The following is a 21593-nucleotide window of genomic DNA, read 5'->3' as shown; positions in this document are numbered from 1 at the left end:
GAACATCAGCAGGAGAGGACTCTTTAAAGTAGAGACACTACATACTGATATACACCTGAACATCAGCAGGAGAGGACTCTTTAAAGTAGAGACACTACATACTGATATACACCTGAACATCAGCAGGAGAGGACTCTTTAAAGTAGAGACACTACATACTGATATACACCTGAACATCAGCAGGAGAGGACTCTTTAAAGTAGATACACTACATACTGAAATACACCTGAACATCAGCAGGAGAGGACTCTTTAAAGTAGAGACACTACATACTGATATACACCTGAACACCAGCAGGAGAGGACTCTTTAAAGTAGAGACACTACATACTGATATACACCTGAACATCAGCAGGAGAGGACTCTTTAAAGTAGAGACACTACATACTGATATACACCTGAACATCAGCAGGAGAGGACTCTTTAAAGTAGAGACACTACATACTGATATACACCTGAACATCAGCAGGAGAGGACTCTTTAAAGTAGAGACACTACATACTGATATACACCTGAACATCAGCAGGAGAGGACTCTTTAAAGTAGAGACGCTACATACTGATATACACCTGAACATCAGCAGGAGAGGACTCTTTAAAGTAGAGACACTACATACTGATATACACCTGAACATCAGCAGGAGAGGACTCTTTAAAGTAGAGACACTACATACTGATATACACCTGAACATCAGCAGGAGAGGACTCTTTAAAGTAGAGACACTACATACTGATATACACCTGAACATCAGCAGGAGAGGACTCTTTAAAGTAGAGATACTACATACTGATATACACCTGAACATCAGCAGGAGAGGACTCTTTAAAGTAGAGACACTACACACTGAAATACACCTGAACATCAGCAGGAGAGGACTCTTTAAAGTAGAGACACTACATAGTGATATACACCTGAACATCAGCAGGAGAGGACTCTTTAAAGTAGAGACACTACTGATATACACCTGAACATCAGCAGGAGAGAACTCTTTAAAGTAGAGACACTACTGATATACACCTGAACATCAGCAGGAGAGAACTCTTTAAAGTAGAGACACTACTGATATACACCTGAACATCAGCAGGAGAGGACTCTTTAAAGTAGAGACACTACTGATATACACCTGAACATCAGCAGGAGAGAACTCTTTAAAGTAGAGACACTACTGATATACACCTGAACATCAGCAGGAGAGAACTCTTTAAAGTAGAGACACTACTGATATACACCTGAACATCAGCAGGAGAGTCTTTCTTGTAAACTCCTTTATGCTTGTTAGGAAAACAAGTTCACTGTTTATGAATTAGATTTGGCCCTTGCTACCCCGTCTCATACCAATCTATTCCCCGACGTCCTGCTCCAGCACTAATTTCACAATCCCTTATTGTAATTCAGAATCAGGCGCAGTTCCATTTTTAAATGATACAGCTCTTTTATATGCATGAGTTTTTACACTGGAGGGTTTATTGTTCAAATGAGAACTTGGAGAATAGAACCACCCCGTGCAAAAAGGGCATTTTCCTCCTTATTCCATTGTTGTTATTACTTAAGGGTCTATTTCTCAATTATATATTTTGTTGTTCTAGGAATGCATACATTATATGTCTATCCTCTAGGAGTATATACTATGTTGCTGATTCATGGATCAAGGAACAGCTAATGTTGGGCTATAAAGGAACTACAGCACGGTCACATGACTTCACGTCACCACCGCTAAGCTAAAGGTGGCTAATGTTGGGCTATAAAGGAATTACAGCACGGTCACATGACTTCACGTAACCACCGCTAAGCTAAAGGTGGCTAATGTTGGGCTATAAAGGAACTACAGCACGGTCACATGACTTCACGTCACCACCGCTAAGCTAAAGGTGGCTAATGTTGGGCTATAAAGGAACTACAGCACGGTCACATGACTTCACGTCACCACCGCTAAGCTAAAGGTGGCTAATGTTGGGCTATAAAGGAACTACAGCACGGTCACATGACTTCACGTCACCACCGCTAAGCTAAAGTCGGCTAATGTTGGGCTATAAAGGAACTACAGCTCGGTCACATGACTTCACGTCACCACCGCTAAGCTAAAGACGGCTAATATTGGGCTATAAAGAAACTACAGCACGGTCACATGACTTCACGTCACCACCGCTAAGCTAAAGGTGGCTAATGTTGGGCTATAAAGGAACTACAGCACGGTCACATGACTTCACGTCACCACCGCTAAGCTATAGGTGGCTAATATCGGCCGTGATGACGTTTAGTCGTCTCATTTAGACACTTGTTAGCAACCGCTGTTTTGAAATTCAACAGTGGGGAATTTACTGATGTATTGTATTTCGTAGAGTTAAAATATCTTCATCTTGTTTTTAACAACAGACCTTATCAGTCAGAAAAGCATTGACTTCCATACAAGAGAACAGGAAGTGCTAAATGTTGACTTGTTTCTGGGTTTTTTTAATCATTGCTGCACCTCTATTTTATGAACCTTCTAACTCTTATGCACAATTCTCTAAGAATGAAAGAAAAGCTAATCCGTCACAGGTATTATGAAGCTAAGAACTAACAGACACTATAATCTATAATCTAATAAAAACCAAATAACAAGCCAATCAAGGACAGTGTTTCTGAAGTCCATCTTGTAGTATTTGTCATATCTGTCATTGTGACATATTAATCAGGCTCTCAGTATTTTCAGGGGTAATCGAGTGTGAGAAGTGAAGTGTAATGTCTCACAAAAAGCCACTGAACACATCATCATTGGATCGAAGAACCAATTTTCTGATAACGCTGTAATGACTCTCGCCTCTTTCCCTCCCTCCATCCAAGGCCTTTTATTCTCACATTTCTAATATGCAAGCGCCCCATCTCTGTTACCGTAAATCTTCCAGTGTGTTGTTTTCCAGACAAAGAAAAAGAGCCATCCAGTGGCCTCTCTAAATGAACGATTTAAGATGCATTTGGTAATAAAGCAATGTTTTACGAATCAATATTGTAGTGGCAAAAACCAAAACGGAAAACCAGCAAGAAATTCTTATGCACGAAAATATTTAACGTCCAGGTGAGGATAACCTTACCTGCATTTATCTCGTTGTATTCCAATAATACTGTATGATAAAGAATAATAGTTTCACCTGTGTTTTCCCTCGTTAAAAAACCGCCTTCAAAACAAAAGCATGAAGAAATACTTAAATTAATTTAAATAATTAGCTACATTTTGATTAATATTATTGATTAGTTCAACCTTTTTTTTCACGCTGTTTTTGTTTATAATACATTTATTATTATTTAGTAATTACTAATAGTTAGTTAAAGAAGTTTTCATGCTCTTATTTTGAAGGTGTATTTGGGCACCTTTGACACTTCAGAAAGTCATAATTCATCCATCTGTATAAAGTGTTTTCACACTGTACGTTGATATTTAATTTAATAAGATGCTATTTTTTGCACACTCCATGTTAATAATATCATACTTCTATATTTTGTCAGCTGCAATTGCCGTTCATAGACAGTCTTCTGATATATATCTTCTACTGTCATTATGTATATATGTATATTTTACTTTAAAGTTCTGTTTTCAATGTAAAGCTCTGACAAATATTTCGCTTTTCGACATTGAAGACCATGATGCAACTCTGCCATTCTTTGTATTTTCCATATTTCCGGAGACCCACATACGTTTCCCAGCTTTAAATCCTCCCGTTTTTTTTTTCTCTCCCCCAGGCGACCACGATAGAGGACATGGAGGCGCGGTTGGACTGCGGTCTGGTGAAAGGCCACGCCTATGCCGTGACGGACGTGAAGAAAGTGAGGCTCGGTCACGGGCTGCTGGCCTTCTTCAAGTCCGAGAAACTGCATATGATCCGCATGAGGAACCCCTGGGGAGAGAAGGAGTGGAGCGGACCCTGGAGCGACAGGTAAACTACTATTAACTACTAACTAAACAACTATTAACTACTATCTAACCAACTATTAACTACTAACTAACCAACTAGTAACTAAACAACTATTAACTACTAACTAACCAACTATTAACTACTAACTAACCAACTACTAACTAAACAACTATTAACTACTAACTAAACAACTACTAACTAACCAACTATTGACTACTAACTAACCAACTAGTAACTAAACAACTATTAACTACTAACCAAACGACTATTAACTACTAACTAAAAAACTAGTAACTAAACAACTATTAACTACTAACTAAACAACTACTAACTAACCAGCTATTAACTACTAACTAACCAACTAGTAACTAAACAACTATTAACTACTAACTAAACGACTATTAACTACTAACTAACCAACTAGTAACTAAACAACTATTAACTACTAACTAAACGACTATTAACTACTAACTAACCAACTAGTAACTAAACAACTATTAACTATTAACCAAACGACTATTAACTACTAACTAAACCACTAGTAACTAAACAACTATTAACTACTAACTAAACAACTACTAACTAACCAGCTATTAACTACTAACTAACCAACTCGTAACTAAACAATTATTAACTACTAACTAAACGACTGTTAACTACTAACTAACCAAGTATTAACTACTAACTAAACAAACTGATGTCACCACTTTACCTCTTGGAACAATTATGAAACACCCTGAAAACGTGTTCGCCTAGTAGACCAGCAGTAGAAGAGGCACGTTATTAACATCGTTGACACTTTTAGCGCCGTTTCACTCTCTCCCGAACACAATGTAAGCATCCGGGGCTAGATGTCACATGACTTCTGGAAAGATAATTTTTTAACAAAATAAAACAAAGTTCAAGCATACATTAAGCACTCTTCAAAAAATACAAAACAATAAAAAGGGCACTTGGAGCATCAGCTACAACTCCTATTAGCTAGCGCTCATACACATTGGACGTGATAGGCATAGAAGCTAAGGGGGCGGGAAATCTCTAAGCGGGTTGACCAATCACAATTCAACGCACATTTCTTCTAATCTGCTTCAGAAAATGTCTTCCCATTTTAATACATGATCAGTTAGAAACATCATATTTCTATCCAGTTATCGATATAGTTTTCACAGTTCAAGCAATGGCGGCTGGTGGAAAATATTTTTGGTGGGGCTATGGAAATGGTGACCAAACCATACTAGGGCGGTCCGGGGGATCGTCCCCCGGAAGAATGTTTTGAGAAATGACCCCTGAAATTATGACTTCTGGTGATGTTAAAGGGGGGGGGGGGGGGAGGACAAATTGAGTCTTAAAAATATGAGATAATCCATAATCGTCAGTGTGTGTGTGTGTGTGTGTGTGTGTGTGTGTGTGTGTGTGTGTGTGTGTGTGTGTGTGTGTGTGTGTGTGTGTGTGTGTGTGTGTGTGTGTGTGTGTGTGTGTGTGTGTGTGTGTGTGTGTGTGTGATACTTGCCAACCCTCCCGATTTTCGCGGGAGACTCCCACATTTCTCCCCATTTCTGACAAAATCAGATTTACTCTGTTTCCACTCTGACTTTAATACAGCTACACCATTGTTTGGTTTCCATGGTAGCGCGACTCTTTAGCAGCGGAAGATGAAAACTGAATAAGAATCGACAACTCGACCCTCTGATCACTCCTTTCCTGTAAAATACAGGTCCAGCCCACACATATGCTCCATGGTGCTAGAGGCATTGCTCTTTCAACTCCAATAAGCATGCAAATGTTAATCTACAGCTCCGGCGATCCACTAGCACCGGAGTCTCCAGCAGACGCAGCCATCCTACTACAACTACTGTAGCGTCATCTTGGATACGAGTCTAAACAACTCACAGACACACAGGCCAGGGCGCTGACAGGGCTCCCTTTGAGCATCAGATCTGACGACGCTGATTGGCTGAAATTATGTTTCGGCGGCATAGTTTACAGATAGCAACAGTCAGCTTGTTGGCTGCAGCTGCTCTGGCTGAGGGCTCCTTTCTACCGCCCGGACGAGAGAGGGTAATGATACACGCTGCGGCCAGGCAGGAAACATGTGACTTATCAGTAACTTTAGACATCGTAAAACAATTTTAAACGAGATTTTATTGTAGATTATACATTTTACTGATACCAACTATACAATATTTACCTTGTTCATTCAAAATAAAAATAAAAAATATTTTAAAAAAAAGAAATGATAATCACAACATGTGGGAAGAGGGGGGGCGGCGCCCCTAGCGCCCCTATGGGCCGGCCGCCACTGAGTTCAAGTCTTTTAATTATGTCACCTCTTCTGCTAATTTGAGAGAATACACGCCACCTCTGGCTTACCTTGATGAACTGTAGTAATGGAGTTAAACAGGCATTCAATCTTATTTTCTTATGGGATTTTTTCTCAAAATGTGGCTAAAATTGATGCTGCATTTGGATGGATTGGGACAGTTAAGCCATCTTCATCATCTACATAGTTTTCACTGTTTTAAGTCGCTCTCTTAATTATGCCACCTTGTCGTTGATCTGAAACCTTAGACACTCAAGACGTAACAAGATAATACAAAATAGAAACACAGACACACTGCTGATTGAAGACATTATTATATTGTTGTACAACATTATAAGAGCCAGAATACGCCAAGAGAATATGTATCTGTTATATATTAGCTGCAAACAGATCTGTGTACATTCATAGTACAAAGTTGTTTTTTTAATAAACTAAAGGATGAAACTCACGAGCATGGCTTACAACACATGATCATATAATATAGATTATTTCAACAACCTCTTCCTTACCCTGATGAACTCATATTAATCCGATATCTTTAGTAATGGATCTAAAAAGGCATTCACTCTTATTTTCTTTTGGGTTTTTTCTCAAAATGTGGCTAAAATGTACGCTACATTTGGATGGATTGGGACAGTTGAGCCATCTTCATCAATCTGTCCTGGACGGTGATTGAGGCTCCAGACAAACCAGCTCTTTGTCCTTTCATACGTGACCTTGCTGTGACCCGTAACTAGATTCACTCATTTAATTTTCAAGACGTCTAAGCTCACTGGTCTGCTTTGGTCTCTTGAGGATTGACGAACTGGTCTGAAAGAAACTGCCTGTCATGAATGAGCAAACAAATAAATAAAAATCCAATGCCCACAGGCTGCACAAAGGGGAAATGTCATGCAGACAATGAAAAATGGAGATGCAATCAAGCTAATGGGCCGCAGAGAGGAGAGGACATGACTGGATTTATTCCCTGTGTGGGAGCATGTCTTCTATTTCTGAGAATCACATCAGCCAGTAAATCTCAGAAATCATTTTCCCGTCAAAACAGAAATGGAGATGCTTCACCTTCAATTCAATGTTTAGGAGAATCAGAATGACTGGATCTTCAATCAGGTGGCTTTTATTTCTCCCTAGTAGAGATTTGTTTAGTTCAGAGTCAGACATTACTTCTGATAGCAAAAGGTAATAGAGTGCTGCAGGAATGAGTCCTAAACCCAGAAAAGTCAGCTTTTTAACACTTCCTGCTCGTTCGTCAATGGTTTTTTGGACATGGTGGTTAGCCTGAAATAAGGTCTTGGAAGGAAGAGATTTTAACGTGTTCTACGACATAAAATACATCATGAAATACCGCACTGGTGAATAAAAAAAACATCGGTTACTAACAAGTGTCTAAATCAGACGACTAAATGTCAACACACCCAACATTAGCCTCCTTTAGCTTAGCGGTGGTGACGTGAAGTCATGTGACCGTGCTGTAGTTCCTTTGTAGCCCAACATTAGCCGCCTTTAGCTTAGCGGTGGTGACGTGAAGTCATGTGACCGTGCTGTAGTTCCTTTATAGCCCAACATTAGCCTCCTTTAGCTTAGCGGTGGTGACGTGAAGTCATGTGACCGTGTTGTAGTTCCTTTATAGCCCAACATTAGCCTCCTTTAGCTTAGTGGTTGGTGACGTGAAGTCATGTGACCGTGCTGTAGTTCCTTTATAGCCCAACATTAGCCTCCTTTAGCTTAGCGGTGGTGACGTGAAGTCATGTGACCGTGCTGTAGTTCCTTTATAGCCCAACATTAGCCACCTTTAGCATTATTTTCTGCAATAATCCAAACACACATGGATAAATCCCATTAGATTTTTGTAGAGGGAACCAGGGAGAGGCTGCTTTCAGGGTCCTCTACAAACATATATCATCACTGAACCGCTCTATGCTCAGATGGAGGAATATCTGTTGAATCTGTGCCTCTCAGACTCAGTGAAACAAACAGGGTGGCGCTGAAGCCGGATCATAATGGAGTCTGAATTATTGATGAGGCCGAAGAAAAGAAAGATGGAATTAAAGAGACGTGAGTCATCGCTCCTCTTCCTCAATCATTCGCTTGCTGGCACTGAATTATTTATCACTGATTTGTTAAAAAGAAAAAATGGTTTATGGAGTCTGACAGGCTGTTGAGACGCAGACATGTGAGTGAATTATAAACACAGACGTAAACACACACAGATAATGCTTCCTGTGAAGAGCAGTGAACACACTATTGTGATTCACAACACACAGCTGACTGTTTAACATAACGGTGCCCAGGAGGGGTAGACGCGTACATCATTTATGTATTTAAACTTAATACACTTACTGTATATGATTATTTAAGGATTCACAAAGAGGGATGCTACTTTTTATCTTTCATATTATCGTTAAATCTGCCGTTTACATTCTAGATCATGTTCTGCAATTTTTGTATTAAAAACTTCTTAAGCGATTAATCAATTATCAAAGTAGTTGTTTTTTTGTTCATTTACTAATGGTGTGTGTGTGTGTGTGTGTGTGTGTGTGTGTGTGTGTGTGTGTGTGTGTGTGTGTGTGTGTGTGTGTGTGTGTGTGTGTGTGTGTGTGTGTGTGTGTGTGTGTGTGTGTGTGTGTGTGTGTGTGTGTGTGTGTGTGTGTGTGTGTGTGTGTGTGTGTGTGTGTGTGTGTTCTCTGCAGTTCGGAGGAGTGGAACAAGGTGAGCAAGAGTGAGAGAGAGAAGCTGGGAGTCACCGTGCAGGACGACGGAGAGTTCTGGTGAGAAACATAAAAATATACTTAAACAAAATATATCAACATTCATTTTGCTGTTTATTTATTTTTTGCTGTTTTATTTTGTTATCGTTGACCCCATAATTTTTTAGATGGTGCTGACAAAGTAAAAAAATGTACATTTAAAATGCAGTATGTGTTCTTTGTTGAACTATTTGAAACTGTCTGTAACAGTTTGGGGCTGATAGTGATGTAAAGTGTTATTACAGCCTAGATGAATACTCGATTCTGATTGGTCCATTTGGACATTCCAGAGGTTGGTTATTTTTTTCTAGCAGACTGTTACTAAGGAGAGCAGCACGTTGCTAAGGAAAACACACTGTTACTAAGGAGAGCAGACCGTTGTGAAGGAGAACAGACAGTTGCTAGGAAAACAGACCGTTGCTAAGGAAAACATACCGTTGCTGAGGCAGATAAACGGACAATATGCAGTCATTTCAATCCGCAGAAAGAAGTCCGGTCAATTTAACGTGTGGACAACAAACACTAGATTTAATTCATCCAAAAACGACTTTTGTAATTTTACCTTTTATATTTTTTTAGTATTATTCATGATGACTAAACTTTACTAAACCTTATACTAATACTAAAAGTATAGAAAAGGAAAAGAGAACAAGAGAAGGAAAGGAAGTAAACACTAAAGTGAAGTGGAGAAGAAGACAGACTGTGTTCAGTTTACATGATAAGCTAAGTTAAGCTAACCTAAGTTAAGTTAAGCTAAATTAAGCTAAGCTAAGTTAAGCTAAGCTAACTTAAGCTAAGCTAAGTTAAGCTAAGCTAAGTTAAGCTAAGCTAAGTTAAGCTAAGCTAAGTTAAGCTAAGCTAGCGATAGCATCATGTTTGATGTGGTATGAATCTTCTCAAATAACAACAAGTGCACTTCGGAAAGCTATTCCTTCAAATCACCTTAAAATAAACGGAATACTTTAAGGTAAAATGGTCACATATTCCATGTCAGCCCCTGAAATCCTCGTCCTCCTTTAACGTCTCCCCCTTTTCTTTGGTCCCGACTTCCTTTCCTCTGTTTTTAAACCTGTGTGAAGCTCTTCTTCTCTCAATCTTCTTCCCTCTTGTTGGTCTCTTCTCTCTGCTCCGCCTGCAGGATGACCTTCGATGATTTCTGCCAGTATTTCACGGACCTGATCATGTGCCGCCTCATCAACACGTCGTACCTGAGCATCCACAAAACCTGGGAGGAGGAAGTGATGCGAGGGTCCTGGGTCCATCGTCAGGATCCTCTGCGAAACCGATCAGGAGGATGCATCAACCACAAGGCCAGCTTCCTGCAGAGCCCCCAGGTCAGTGTGCACATCCTGTTCTGAAGTCAAAGTACTATTAACACAGCCTAAATACGATTACTGCAGGGACAAGATCTGCATTTCAAAAGGTAAAAGTATGTTAGTATGATCAGCAAAATGTCACCACATGTGACCCGCTCTATCAAAGTCTGCCGGATTTCGCAACGGTGCATTCTGAAATTAACTTGGTTTTGCGTAAAAAGCTCGAAATAGTTGTTGGTTGATTTCGAAACAAACAATATTTTGGCTTTCAGAAAATGCTACTTTTATCGCAGTGTGTTTTTTGACTTAACTTCTAATCCAGCCCCTTCATCTTGATCTCTAAATGCACCAGATTAAAGCTCTAAACTTCAAAGTGAAACATTTGGATCTACATTTTTTTTAAAAATATTCCAGTTTTAGTGTTATATTTCAATACATACTGCTACAACAAGTAATATTGCAAAGTCCGTATTTTTCTTATATTATGCAGCCCTCATTTGTAAACTAAGCACAACATGACATTGTGAAATTAAAATAGAAATGTATTATTAATAAACATCAACATAAATAATCTCAATATTGATCCAAATAGACAGTTATGTAATTGTGGCTTTACGATAATGTGTACTTAATGAGTACACTTAAATTTCCTTTTTAGTTTTATTCGGCAAGACTGCAAAGGAAGAGATGATTTTAAATGATTTTTTTTAAAGTGATGGAATTATTTAGATATTTGAAAAAGTGTGTTTATGTTGTTAATTAATTATAGGTTAATGTAACTATTATTGGATTGTGTTCGTTGTCGCGTCCAGGAGGAAGTTTAAAATAAGAGACTAATGGAGTCTCTGAAAAGGTTCAAATTGGTACTTTAATTACGTAGCGTGATTCTGAAACAAACAGAGAGGTATTGGAACAACAGCTGTGGTCCCGAGGCTGCAGATGGAGAGAGACTGGGATCACGTTGTTCCCTGTCTGTGGCCGTTTCTCAATCGCGAGGAAACTGGCTTCTAAGCCAATATTTCAAGGATGCTACGTCATCGAGTGCCGCCGAAGGACTGTTCCAATCTCCAGCATACTTGGAATTCCACCGAGGCCACGTCCTTGGTTTGGGGGTAATTTCGAGGCTGCACATGGGTAGACTTCGCGTCCTTCAAATCCCCACAATGCTTTGCGCACGGACATATTTCCCCAAATCTGTGGGGGAAAATGTAAGGCGGGGCCTCTCATATGACGCACACCTGCACACTTGCAAGCCTGTTCCACTCTTTGTTTTCCGAATGCCAGGAAGGATTCTTTCCTCGGTTCTGAAGGAAGTGACTCGGAAGACATTTGCTACCAAGCAAGCATCCTCGAGATTGAGAAACGGCCTGTATCTATTCCTTGGCTCCTCCTTTTAATGGCGGCCGTGACGTAGGGGGTCCTCCCACCTCTTCTTCTGTGTCCGATGGCATAACATAGGATTTAGACGTTGTGTGTTCATTGTATAACTCCACACACCTTTTCTCCTCATACACTCATTCATGACTTTTTAACGGCTGTAATCGTTGTTAACGTAAAACCGGAAGGGGTCACTGTTGACAACGGCAACGCCTTTCAATACAGCTTTTCAAAGTAAACTTAACCGGAAATGTTTTCAGAATAAAACCGTTTTAAGCTTACTGTGTGTTTAAGCTAAACACATTTCTTACACTATTAAAAAAATGCCCCTGGATACCTCCACCCCTCTATGTGTGTGTTATATATAGAAACATGTGATATCTTGTCTCTTCTCAGTACGTGTTCGATGTGAAGAAGCTGGAGGACGAGGTTCTGATCTGCTTACAGCAAAAAGAGAAGAGAGCCACCCCCAAAGAGGGGAAAGGGGAAAACCTGGCCATAGGATTCGATATTCACCGGGTAGGAACACACACTCTGTAAACACTAATACAAACGAACCAAACAAACCCCTCAGTAAGGCAAGTGTATTTATATAGCACCTTTCAACACAAGGCAATTCAAAGTGTGTTACAAAAATCTAAATACATTAAGAGCATAAAGAAATAGTGCAGCAGACACATCATATAAAATAACATTTAAAAACACTCGTCAACAAACAATGACACAGGTACATGGATAAAAGTTACAGTGCAGTGTGAGATGTGAATAGTTCAATTAAAAGCAGCGGCAAAAAGAAAAGTCTTCAGACTGGATTTAAAAGTAGTCAAGAGTTGCAGCGGTATTTTGAAACCAATTATTTGACGGACAGGAAGCCAGGCTTTATCATCATATGCACAAAGCTACAGTGTCGAAATGGCAATGAGATTATTCTGACCTGAGCTTCTCCAACAATGCAACGTATATAATAAAATACAAAAATACAAAATAAAAAGTAGTGCAAAAAGTCTCTATACATGTCAATAGAAACTTCCGAACTGGAGTGATATGATCCACTTTCTTCGTGTTAGTAATTAGCTGCAGCCTTTCTAATAGACTTTTTAGTGAGACCTGTAAAGACACCATTACCGTAGTCCAGTATATTGAATATAAAAGCATGGCCGGTGAGTAACTCCTCCCCTTCCTGCTGCAGGTGGAGCTGAACAGGAAGTACCGGATGCACTCGGCTCAGCAGAAAGTTGCCGGATCGATTTACATAAACTCCCGCTGCGTATTCCTCAGGAAGGAGATGCAGGAGGGGCGATACGTCATCATCCCCACGACCTTCGACCCCGGGCAGCAGGGAGACTTCCTGCTGAGGGTCTTCACTGACGTGCCTTCAGACTGCAAGTAAATCTGATGTCATATCACCTGACCACAAAGTACACATCCTTTACTCAAGTAGAAGTACAGATACTGGTGTTTAAAAATACTCTGGTAAAAGTAGAAGTAGTGACTAAACTTCTTTACTCAAGTCAAAGTAAAGAAGTTACTATACTGAAGTACATATTCCTAGTATCAGTACTTTACTCCACTTCTTATTTTTACTTTGACTTCTTACACTTTGAACCCAAATACCTGTACTTTCTACTTCTTACATGTTGAACCCAAATACCTGTACTTTCTACTTCTCTCATTTTCCAAACAGGCTGGTTCCTTTAGTCTGAATGTGTGTTTGGTGGCGTGATCATTATTATTTAGAGTCATTGCGTGCCTATTGATTTGAACACGATCCGTGTATCCATCATTTCCTGGTCTTCTCTAAAGAAGAGGGACCAATGGAAACGTTGTCATGTTGCCGTTGGTCACCATGGAAACATTCATTAGCTAACAATGACATTATTGTTCTATTAATATAAAGGGAGGGCAGGTACTCTTTAAAACAGCTGCTAGTTATGGGTACTTTTTACTGAAGTACATTTCAAAGCAGTGGCGGTTCTAGACCAATTTGACTGGGGGGGCCAGGCTTGGGTCAGTTATTTTCTGAGGGGGGCGCAATAAGTGCAGATTTTTTCTAATATTGAAGTGAAATGCATCAATCTGGTGCACTTTGAGCACAAAATGAATTTATGGATACAGCTCTCAACACTCTAGGATCACAACCAATAAGACATAATTTAAACTTGTTTATTCTTATCTTATGTTACCTATAGTTAGCATTATTTCTTTTTATTTATGCATAGTTTACTAATCACTCCCCTTTTAAGCTGTTGCAAGGACGTGATTGGTCGATATTCATTGTGGAGGGTGGGGGGAGGAGGGTTCTTGGATAGATATAGAGTTGTAGTAAGTAGATAGAGTTCGCTATGATTGAGGTTTCGTGTATGGATAGGGTCGATTCTTTTAATTACATTCCCTTTTTTTTGGTGTATTTTTTACATTTTGGATTTGCTTGGCGAGCTACTTATTGAGGGCTTGCGAGCTATCGGTAGCTCGTGATTGACGTGTTGGAGACCCCTTCTCTAATGGGTCCGACTAGAATGACAAATAGCGTTAGTTACGCATATTCCGTCAGCCAAGAAATCGTTTAATCATAAACTTTTTTTAATTTTTTTTCATTTTCAGGGGAGCCACAGGGGGGTCCAAAGTCCTTGTTAGGGGAGCACTGCCTCCCCCTGCCCCCCCTAAAACCGCACCTGTTTCAAAGCCTATACTTCTTTACTTTTACTTGAGTATTTTTAAAGACAAGTATCTGTACTTCTACTTGAGTAAAGTATGTGTGTACTTTTGACATCTCTGCTTTAAGTCCAAATGTAGTACCATCTTAGTCCCAGGTAGAGTCTTCTGACCCTGTGCCCCCCCCCCTAGAGAGCTGACTCTGGACGAGCCCCCTCAGACCTGCTGGACGGGGATGTGTGGATACCCTCAGATCGTCACTCAGGTCCACGTGATGAACGCTGAGGGTCTGCAGGGCCAGGACAACAACGGAGGTACGATCCTTTATTCTTTATGAGGATCCCCATTAGCATTAGCAAGAGCGTTAGCTATTGTTCCTCGGGTCCTCGCACACAGTCAAACCTACATTAAACAAAACAGCTCTTTTAGCCAATCAGTATCTTCTTCTTCTTCCCCCCTGATCCCACTGTGTGCTGCTTGTTGATGATCATGTTCCTGTTTTAAACTCCTGTTAACAGAGCTTCACCACCTCAATCCCAGCAAGGAAAGACTTCTGATCAAAGGCCGAGGTACCACAGCGCCCCCTGCTGGGACCCTTAGTTTAGATGAAGTCTGCAGAGAAACAGCCCCTCACCTTTAGTGTAGAAACAGCCCCTCACCTTTAGAGAGAAACAGCCCCTCACCTTTAGTGTAGAAACAGCCCCTCACCTTTAGAGAGAAACAGCCCCTCACCTTTAGTGTAGAAACAGCCCCTCACCTTTAGTGTAGAAACAGCCCCTCACCTGTAGAGAGAAACAGAGAAACAGCCCCTCACCTGTAGAGAGAAACAGCCCCTCACCTTTAGTGTAGAAACAGCCCCTCACCTTTAGTGTAGAAACAGCCCCTCACCTTTAGTGTAGAAACAGCCCCTCACCTGTAGAGAGAAACAGAGAAACAGCCCCTCACCTTTAGTGTAGAAACAGCCCCTTACCTGTAGAGAGAAACAGAGAAACAGCCCCTCACCTTTAGTGTAGAAACAGCCCCTCACCTGTAGAGAGAAACAGAGAAACAGCCCCTCACCTGTAGAGAGAAACAGCCCCTCACCTTTAGTGTAGAAACAGCCCCTCACCTTTAGTGTAGAAACAGCCCCTTACCTGTAGAGAGAAACAGAGAAACAGCCCCTCACCTTTAGTGTAGAAACAGCCCCTCACCTTTAGTGTAGAAACAGCCCCTCACCTGTAGAGAGAAACAGAGAAACAGCCCCTCACCTTTAGTGTAGAAACAGCCCCTCACCTGTAGAGAGAAACAGCCCCTCACCTGTAGAGAGAAACAGTGAAACAGAGAAACAGCCCCTCACCTGTAGAGAGAAACAGCCCCTCACCTGTAGAGAGAAACAGAGAAACAGCCCCTCACCTGTAGAGAGAAACAGTGAAACAGCCCCTCACCTGTAGAGAGAAACAGAGAAACAGAGAAACAGAGAAACAGAGAAACAGAGAAACAGAGAAACAGAGAAACAGAGAAACAGCCCCTCACCTGTAGAGAGAAACAGCCCCTCACCTGTAGAGAGAAACAGCCCCTCACCTGTAGAGAGAAACAGCCCCTCACCTGTAGAGAGAAACAGTGAAACAGCCCCTCACCTGTAGAGAGAAACAGCCCCTCACCTGTAGAGAGAAACAGCCCCTCACCTGTAGAGAGAAACAGCCCCTCACCTGTAGAGAGAAACAGAGAAACAGCCCCTCACCTGTAGAGAGAAACAGCCCCTCACCTGTAGAGAGAAACAGAGAAACAGCCCCTCACCTGTAGAGAGAAACAGCCCCTCACCTGTAGAGAGAAACAGAGAAACAGCCCCTCACCTGTAGAGAGAAACAGAGAAACAGCCCCACACCTGTAGAGAGAAACAGAGAAACAGCCCCTCACCTGTAGAGAGAAACAGAGAAACAGCCCCTCACCTGTAGAGAGAAACAGCCCCTCACCTTTAAAGCCACTATGTGCTGGTTCGTGTTATTATAGTCAAAAGTATATATCTTTTGATTTGATTTATTTCGAACGTGCAAAACAATAATACAAACAATTATAATACTAATGAAATGAAACAAGATAATTATGATACTGTACAAACTTAAGCAGTATTAATTTAATAAACCAAAATATTATTGACTTACAAATTATATATCAACAAATGATCGACCTGATTAAACACCTGAAAAGTCATTTAGTTTAACAACTTCAAAATGAGAGCTCAATGTCACACAGTGGCTTTGCTATTAGTATTAGTAGTTATAAAATAAAAACCCGAACACGAACTTCACTCTAGTTTTGACGAGTTCTGTCTCATTAAGGCTCATTTTGGGCTGGATTGTGTTCATCCTAAAAAAAAGCTGAAAAAATGCAACATTTTAACTTTTTTCGACCCTCGTAAACGTTGGAAATGCGTTCTTTGTTTTGTATTATGAAAATTAATTAATTATCTTCAGGTTTGAAAAGAAACACACAACGTGTACCTTGGCCTGTGGGACATTATGACTAATTGTTTATAGATCAAACATTGATATAACTAATTAAAAGTTGATGTTAACTTATGTTATGAGTCTTTCATCAGGCAGAATTCATACAGAAAACACTGAGGATCAAAACATCGTCTTAATTAAATTCAGTTTTTTTAATCCCACTAAGACCTCTTGAAATGACGACCTTGAGATGTATTGATAACAAAATAATTAAACCATGTTTTAAAAATGAATCCGTGCTCAGTCAGCGCTTCTAATCAGAGGTGGACATGCAGCAGATAAACGATGGTAATCACAGCGTCTGAATTGAAATGCTTTTTATCTCCTTCAGTTGTGGATCCGTACGTGATCATCACCTGTGAAGGAGAGAGGGTTCGATCCCCGGTCTATAAGGACACTCGCTGCCCAAACTTCGACATCAAAGGCCTGTTTTACCGCAAGAAACCCAAAGAAGGAATCCACATCGAGGTGAGCCGTCTCTCTGCCTCTGAAGCACACGTTACATCACGCTCACTCACACACACACACACACACACACACACACACACACACACACACACACACACACACACACACACACACACACACACACACACACACACACACACACACACACACACACACACACACACACACACACACACACACACACACACACACACACACACACACACACGTTACGCTGCTATGGACAGTCTTGCACTAATGTACATTTCTCAAAGATATTGGAGTGACTGTTATTTTGTATACACTTTGAAGTCTGACTCCTTTCCCTCTCTTCCAGATCTACAACAAGAACATGATCGTGGACACCTTCCTGGGTCAGGTGATCCTATTCAGCGACCCGAACGAGCGCCAGGAGAATCAAACCCTCCACCTCCGAGACAAAGGCAGCCGTCAAGATAACGATCTGCCAGGAACGCTCACTGTGCGCCTCATCACCTCCACGGCGCTCACAAACATCTGACAAAGCGCCATCTTTTATCTAAATCCAACATCTGACAAACCGCCATCTTTTATCTAAATCCAACATCTGACGAACCGCCATCTTTTATCTAAATCCAACATCTGATAAACCGCCATCTTTTATCTAAATCCAACATCTGACGAACCGCCATCTTTTATCTAAATCCAACATCTGACTAACCGCCATCTTTTATCTAAATCCAACATCTGATAAACCGCCATCTTTTATCTGAATCCAACATCTGATAAACCGCCATCTTTGATCTAAATCCAACATCTGACAAACCGCCATCTTTGATCTAAATCCAACATCTGACAAACCGCCATCTTTGATCTAAATCCAACATCTGACAAACCGCCATCTTTGATCTAAATCCAACATCTGACAAACCGCCATCTTTGATCTAAATCCAACATCTGACAAACCGCCATCTTTGATCTAAATCCAACATCTGACAAACCGCCATCTTTGATCTAAATCCAACATCTGACAAAACCGCCATCTTTTATCTAAATCCAACATCTGACGAACCGCCATCTTTTATCTGAATCCAACACCTGACGCTCATCTGTTTCCATCGATCTACTCGGGCTGCGATCCTGCAAACATGGCAGGAGCTCACTGTGTCTGTTCTTATTGGGTGTGAATGCTGAGAAAGCAAACACAGCGTTATGTTTTTCAACTTTTTTGAAAGTTCTGACACGTTTTTCGATTGCCTTCTTCTCCCACATTTTGCATCGCAGAGACTCTGTTGATACATCCTAACATTCAGCTCGATTAAGACATGCACGCTATTACTTTGAACATCCATAATTCCCAGAAATATTACCCGCAATTAATCAAAACGTAGCTACAGAAGTCTTCACGTTTGAGCCAGCATTGCCGTTTAGCGTCATACAGCATTCACACCGCAATCTCTTCAGGATTGCATTCCCTTGTTTGGTGTGAATGCTGGGAAGCCTTCTCACCATATGTTCTTCTACTGAGTTTGATTCGCTTCTTCTCCCAAGTTCCTGATCGCAGTCAGATTTCAGCATTCACACCGCAATTTCTTCCGTACACTTTATTGGACCCTAACTTCTTCCACATTTTTCCACTCATAAACTCCGTTCAAAACGTGAAACTGCACCTTCATAATTTCACTCATTCAAACTTCAAAATGTTCCACGTCTTTCGGACATTATTCCCAACATTTAAATCAGATTTCAGCATTCACACCGCAATTTCTTCAGGAGTTGAATTCTCCAGCTTCTTTTTGCTTCTGGAGGGTTTTTGACGGCCGACACATATTTGTGGATGATAAGACAATGTTTAATATCTCTGAACACATCCTGGCCCCACGTTCGCTTCAGAAATGTGTTCTTAAAGTGTTTCCCCTCACACACACACACACCTTTACATGCAGACGTGTGTGTGTGTGTTTCCATGCATGTGCCAATGCTTCCAAAGGGCTATGCATTGCCTTAAGGTTGAGTCTCCACCTTGAGGAGACGGAGGATAACACACTTTCTCCATCCTCACAGTTAGCACAGCCTCCATTTCTTTTTTCGTTTTGCCTCTTATTTAAAAACGTGGATTCTCGTCCCGCCCTCACCTCTTTCACACGTTTTGCCGGTGCTTTCCGAGAGCATGCAGCACTGTCTGTCACTTCGTATCTCAACAAAGGGAAGCCAACAGCAGCTCCTCTGTTGTTGTTGTTGTGTGAAATCCTTCCTCCCGTCTTCCTTCAGAGACACAAGACGCTTTCTGCCGGCTGCTATGGATGATCTAAAATAAACTGCATGGCTTTAAAAAGAAACTCTCTGCCTGTGCTGCACATTTGACCGGTCGTAGCTTAGCAGCCGGTGCTACTCTCCCCCCTTTTCCTCCCCCAATGTGTACACAGCCCAGTGGAGTGCAAGGATATCACCCGGACATAATCAAGTGCTTTATGGGACTACTTTCTGAGTCCCTTTCAAACACACCCCTGTGCCACTTCATCTCTTAACGGCAACACCACTGCCTGGCGCTGACTGCTGTTTTTTCGGCGAAGGAGAAACAGCAGCGGTGCTTCTGCTGTTGGCACAGAACAGGTGTGTGCGTGTGCGTGTGCGTGTGTGTGTGTGTGTGTGTGTGTGTTTGTGTTTGTGTGTGAGAGAGAGAGTGAGTGCAGGAAAAAAAGGATCTGTGGAGGACCAAGGTGTGACCGCGAAATTGAACAACAGCCCTTTAGCGGAGCATACACCTTGCACTTTATTTAATTTAGATAATGGGGATAAAGACCCTCGATGGATGGAATATAAAGAGGAGATGAAGGCGTTCTGCCAAACAAACCTGTGCCATCGCCTCTTCACGAGAGGAAGTGTTGATTTCAGGAGGATTTCTGACGGCGTTTGCATCTTGAACCCACACTGGTACAAAGTAATCCATCTCTAATGAATCATGTGTTCAAACTCTTTTAGTACCTGGGTCTTTTTGTGACAGAAGCCCAGACTGGAAATCATGTGTTATTTCATTTTCATTCCAAGTTGTATTGAGTTCTTGGTAGTGTTCGTGTGGAGGCCGACAGGTGCTAGCGCGCTACAACGAGCCACACTTCTTCCATCAGGAGAAAAACGCTGAAGCTTCAGAAAGGATGCAGATATAAAAACCTAAATGTCCCACATGAAGAAACATCTCCAGCAACTTGACAACACATGCAGAGTTTAGAGAACATTCAGCAACTTGAGGAGACATGCGCAGCGTTTACTAAAAGCTGCAGAAACCAAACGCTGAAGAAGCTCAAACACAACGGAGACCAGGGGACACTAAAGAGAGACGCACACAGCTGAAGACCAGGGGACACTAAAGAGTGACACATACAGCTGACACTAAAAAGCTGTGTGTGTCACTCTTTAGTGTCCCCTGGTCTCCAGCTGTGTCCGTCACTCTTTAGTGTCCCCTGGTCTCCCAGCTGTGTGCATCTCTCTTTAGTGTCCCCTGGTCTCCCAGCTGTGTCCGTCTCTCTTTAGTGTCCCCTGGTCTCCCAGCTGTGTGCGTCTCTCTTTAGTGTCCCCTGGTCTCCCAGCTGTGTGCGTCTCTCTTTAGTGTCCCCTGGTCTCCCAGCTGTGTGCGTCACTCTTTAGTGTCACCTGGTCTCCCAGCTGTGTGCGTCTCTCTTTAGTGTCCCCTAGTCTCCGTTGTGTTCTGAGCTTCTTGCAGCGTTTGGTTTCTTCAGCTTTTAGTAAACGTTGCGCATGTCTCCTCAAGTTGCTGAAGATGTTTCTTCGTGTGGAACATTTGTGTTTTTATATCTGCATCTTTTTGAAGCTGTAGCGTTTACCTCCTAAAGGAAGTGTGTTGGGACGCTGTAGCGCGTTTTTGAACCCGTCAGCCACCGTAGATTTTGTCATTATCGAGACATTTCCTTTTGAATGTAGTGGACGAATCTCTTTTTCATTTCTTCAGCGCCTTTTACATTACTTGAACTGTCACACGGCATTTAATGGATCACCTTCTTTGTTACTTTTATAAATGTGTCTTGCATGGGTTCTTTTCCGATACGTTCATGGCCTTGTATTGTACTGTTCAACTGTTACTATATATATTCTTTCTCTCTCTCAAGAGTCTTGGACATGCTAGTTTTGAGCAGTGAGCATGAACACTAATGCACCTCTGATCATATCAACAGGTTTGAAATGTCTCGTGATGATCATAATGCCTCTAGTTGTTGACTCCTCGTTAGGTGCTATTAATGACTTCTTATTGTTTGGGACAGATCGTGGGAAACAGTGTTAGAAAATGAAGTGCCAAGCAGTGTGAGTAACGTAGTAACTGTTGAAGTGTCTTTGAGCAAGGCATTAGTGGACCGGCTGTCAGGT

At 41.4% G+C, this 21593-nt stretch overlaps 1 protein-coding gene across 1 annotated transcript in view; it reads left to right on the top strand.

Annotated features, from left to right (window-relative positions):
* The window catches only part of capn5b (calpain 5b), a 53361-nt gene that overhangs the window by 30649 nt on the left and 1119 nt on the right, over window positions 1-21593 (top strand). The window contains exons 5-12 of the mRNA XM_079649673.1: window positions 3717-3910; window positions 8900-8977; window positions 10095-10290; window positions 12046-12168; window positions 12839-13035; window positions 14494-14615; window positions 17119-17255; window positions 17572-21593. The exon at window positions 17572-21593 is cut by the window's right edge and continues 1119 nt beyond it. Of these exons, the coding sequence (XP_079505799.1) occupies window positions 3717-3910; window positions 8900-8977; window positions 10095-10290; window positions 12046-12168; window positions 12839-13035; window positions 14494-14615; window positions 17119-17255; window positions 17572-17754 (1230 nt within the window). The 3' untranslated portion in view covers window positions 17755-21593. The remainder of the gene's footprint in view (window positions 1-3716; window positions 3911-8899; window positions 8978-10094; window positions 10291-12045; window positions 12169-12838; window positions 13036-14493; window positions 14616-17118; window positions 17256-17571) is intronic.

The sequence above is a fragment of the Notothenia rossii genome, assembly GCF_949606895.1.
Source record: "Notothenia rossii genome assembly, chromosome: 9".
Lineage (NCBI taxonomy): Eukaryota > Metazoa > Chordata > Actinopteri > Perciformes > Nototheniidae > Notothenia > Notothenia rossii.
Note: the sequence above shows the minus strand (reverse complement) of the source record. Positions and strands in the feature narration are given on the sequence as shown.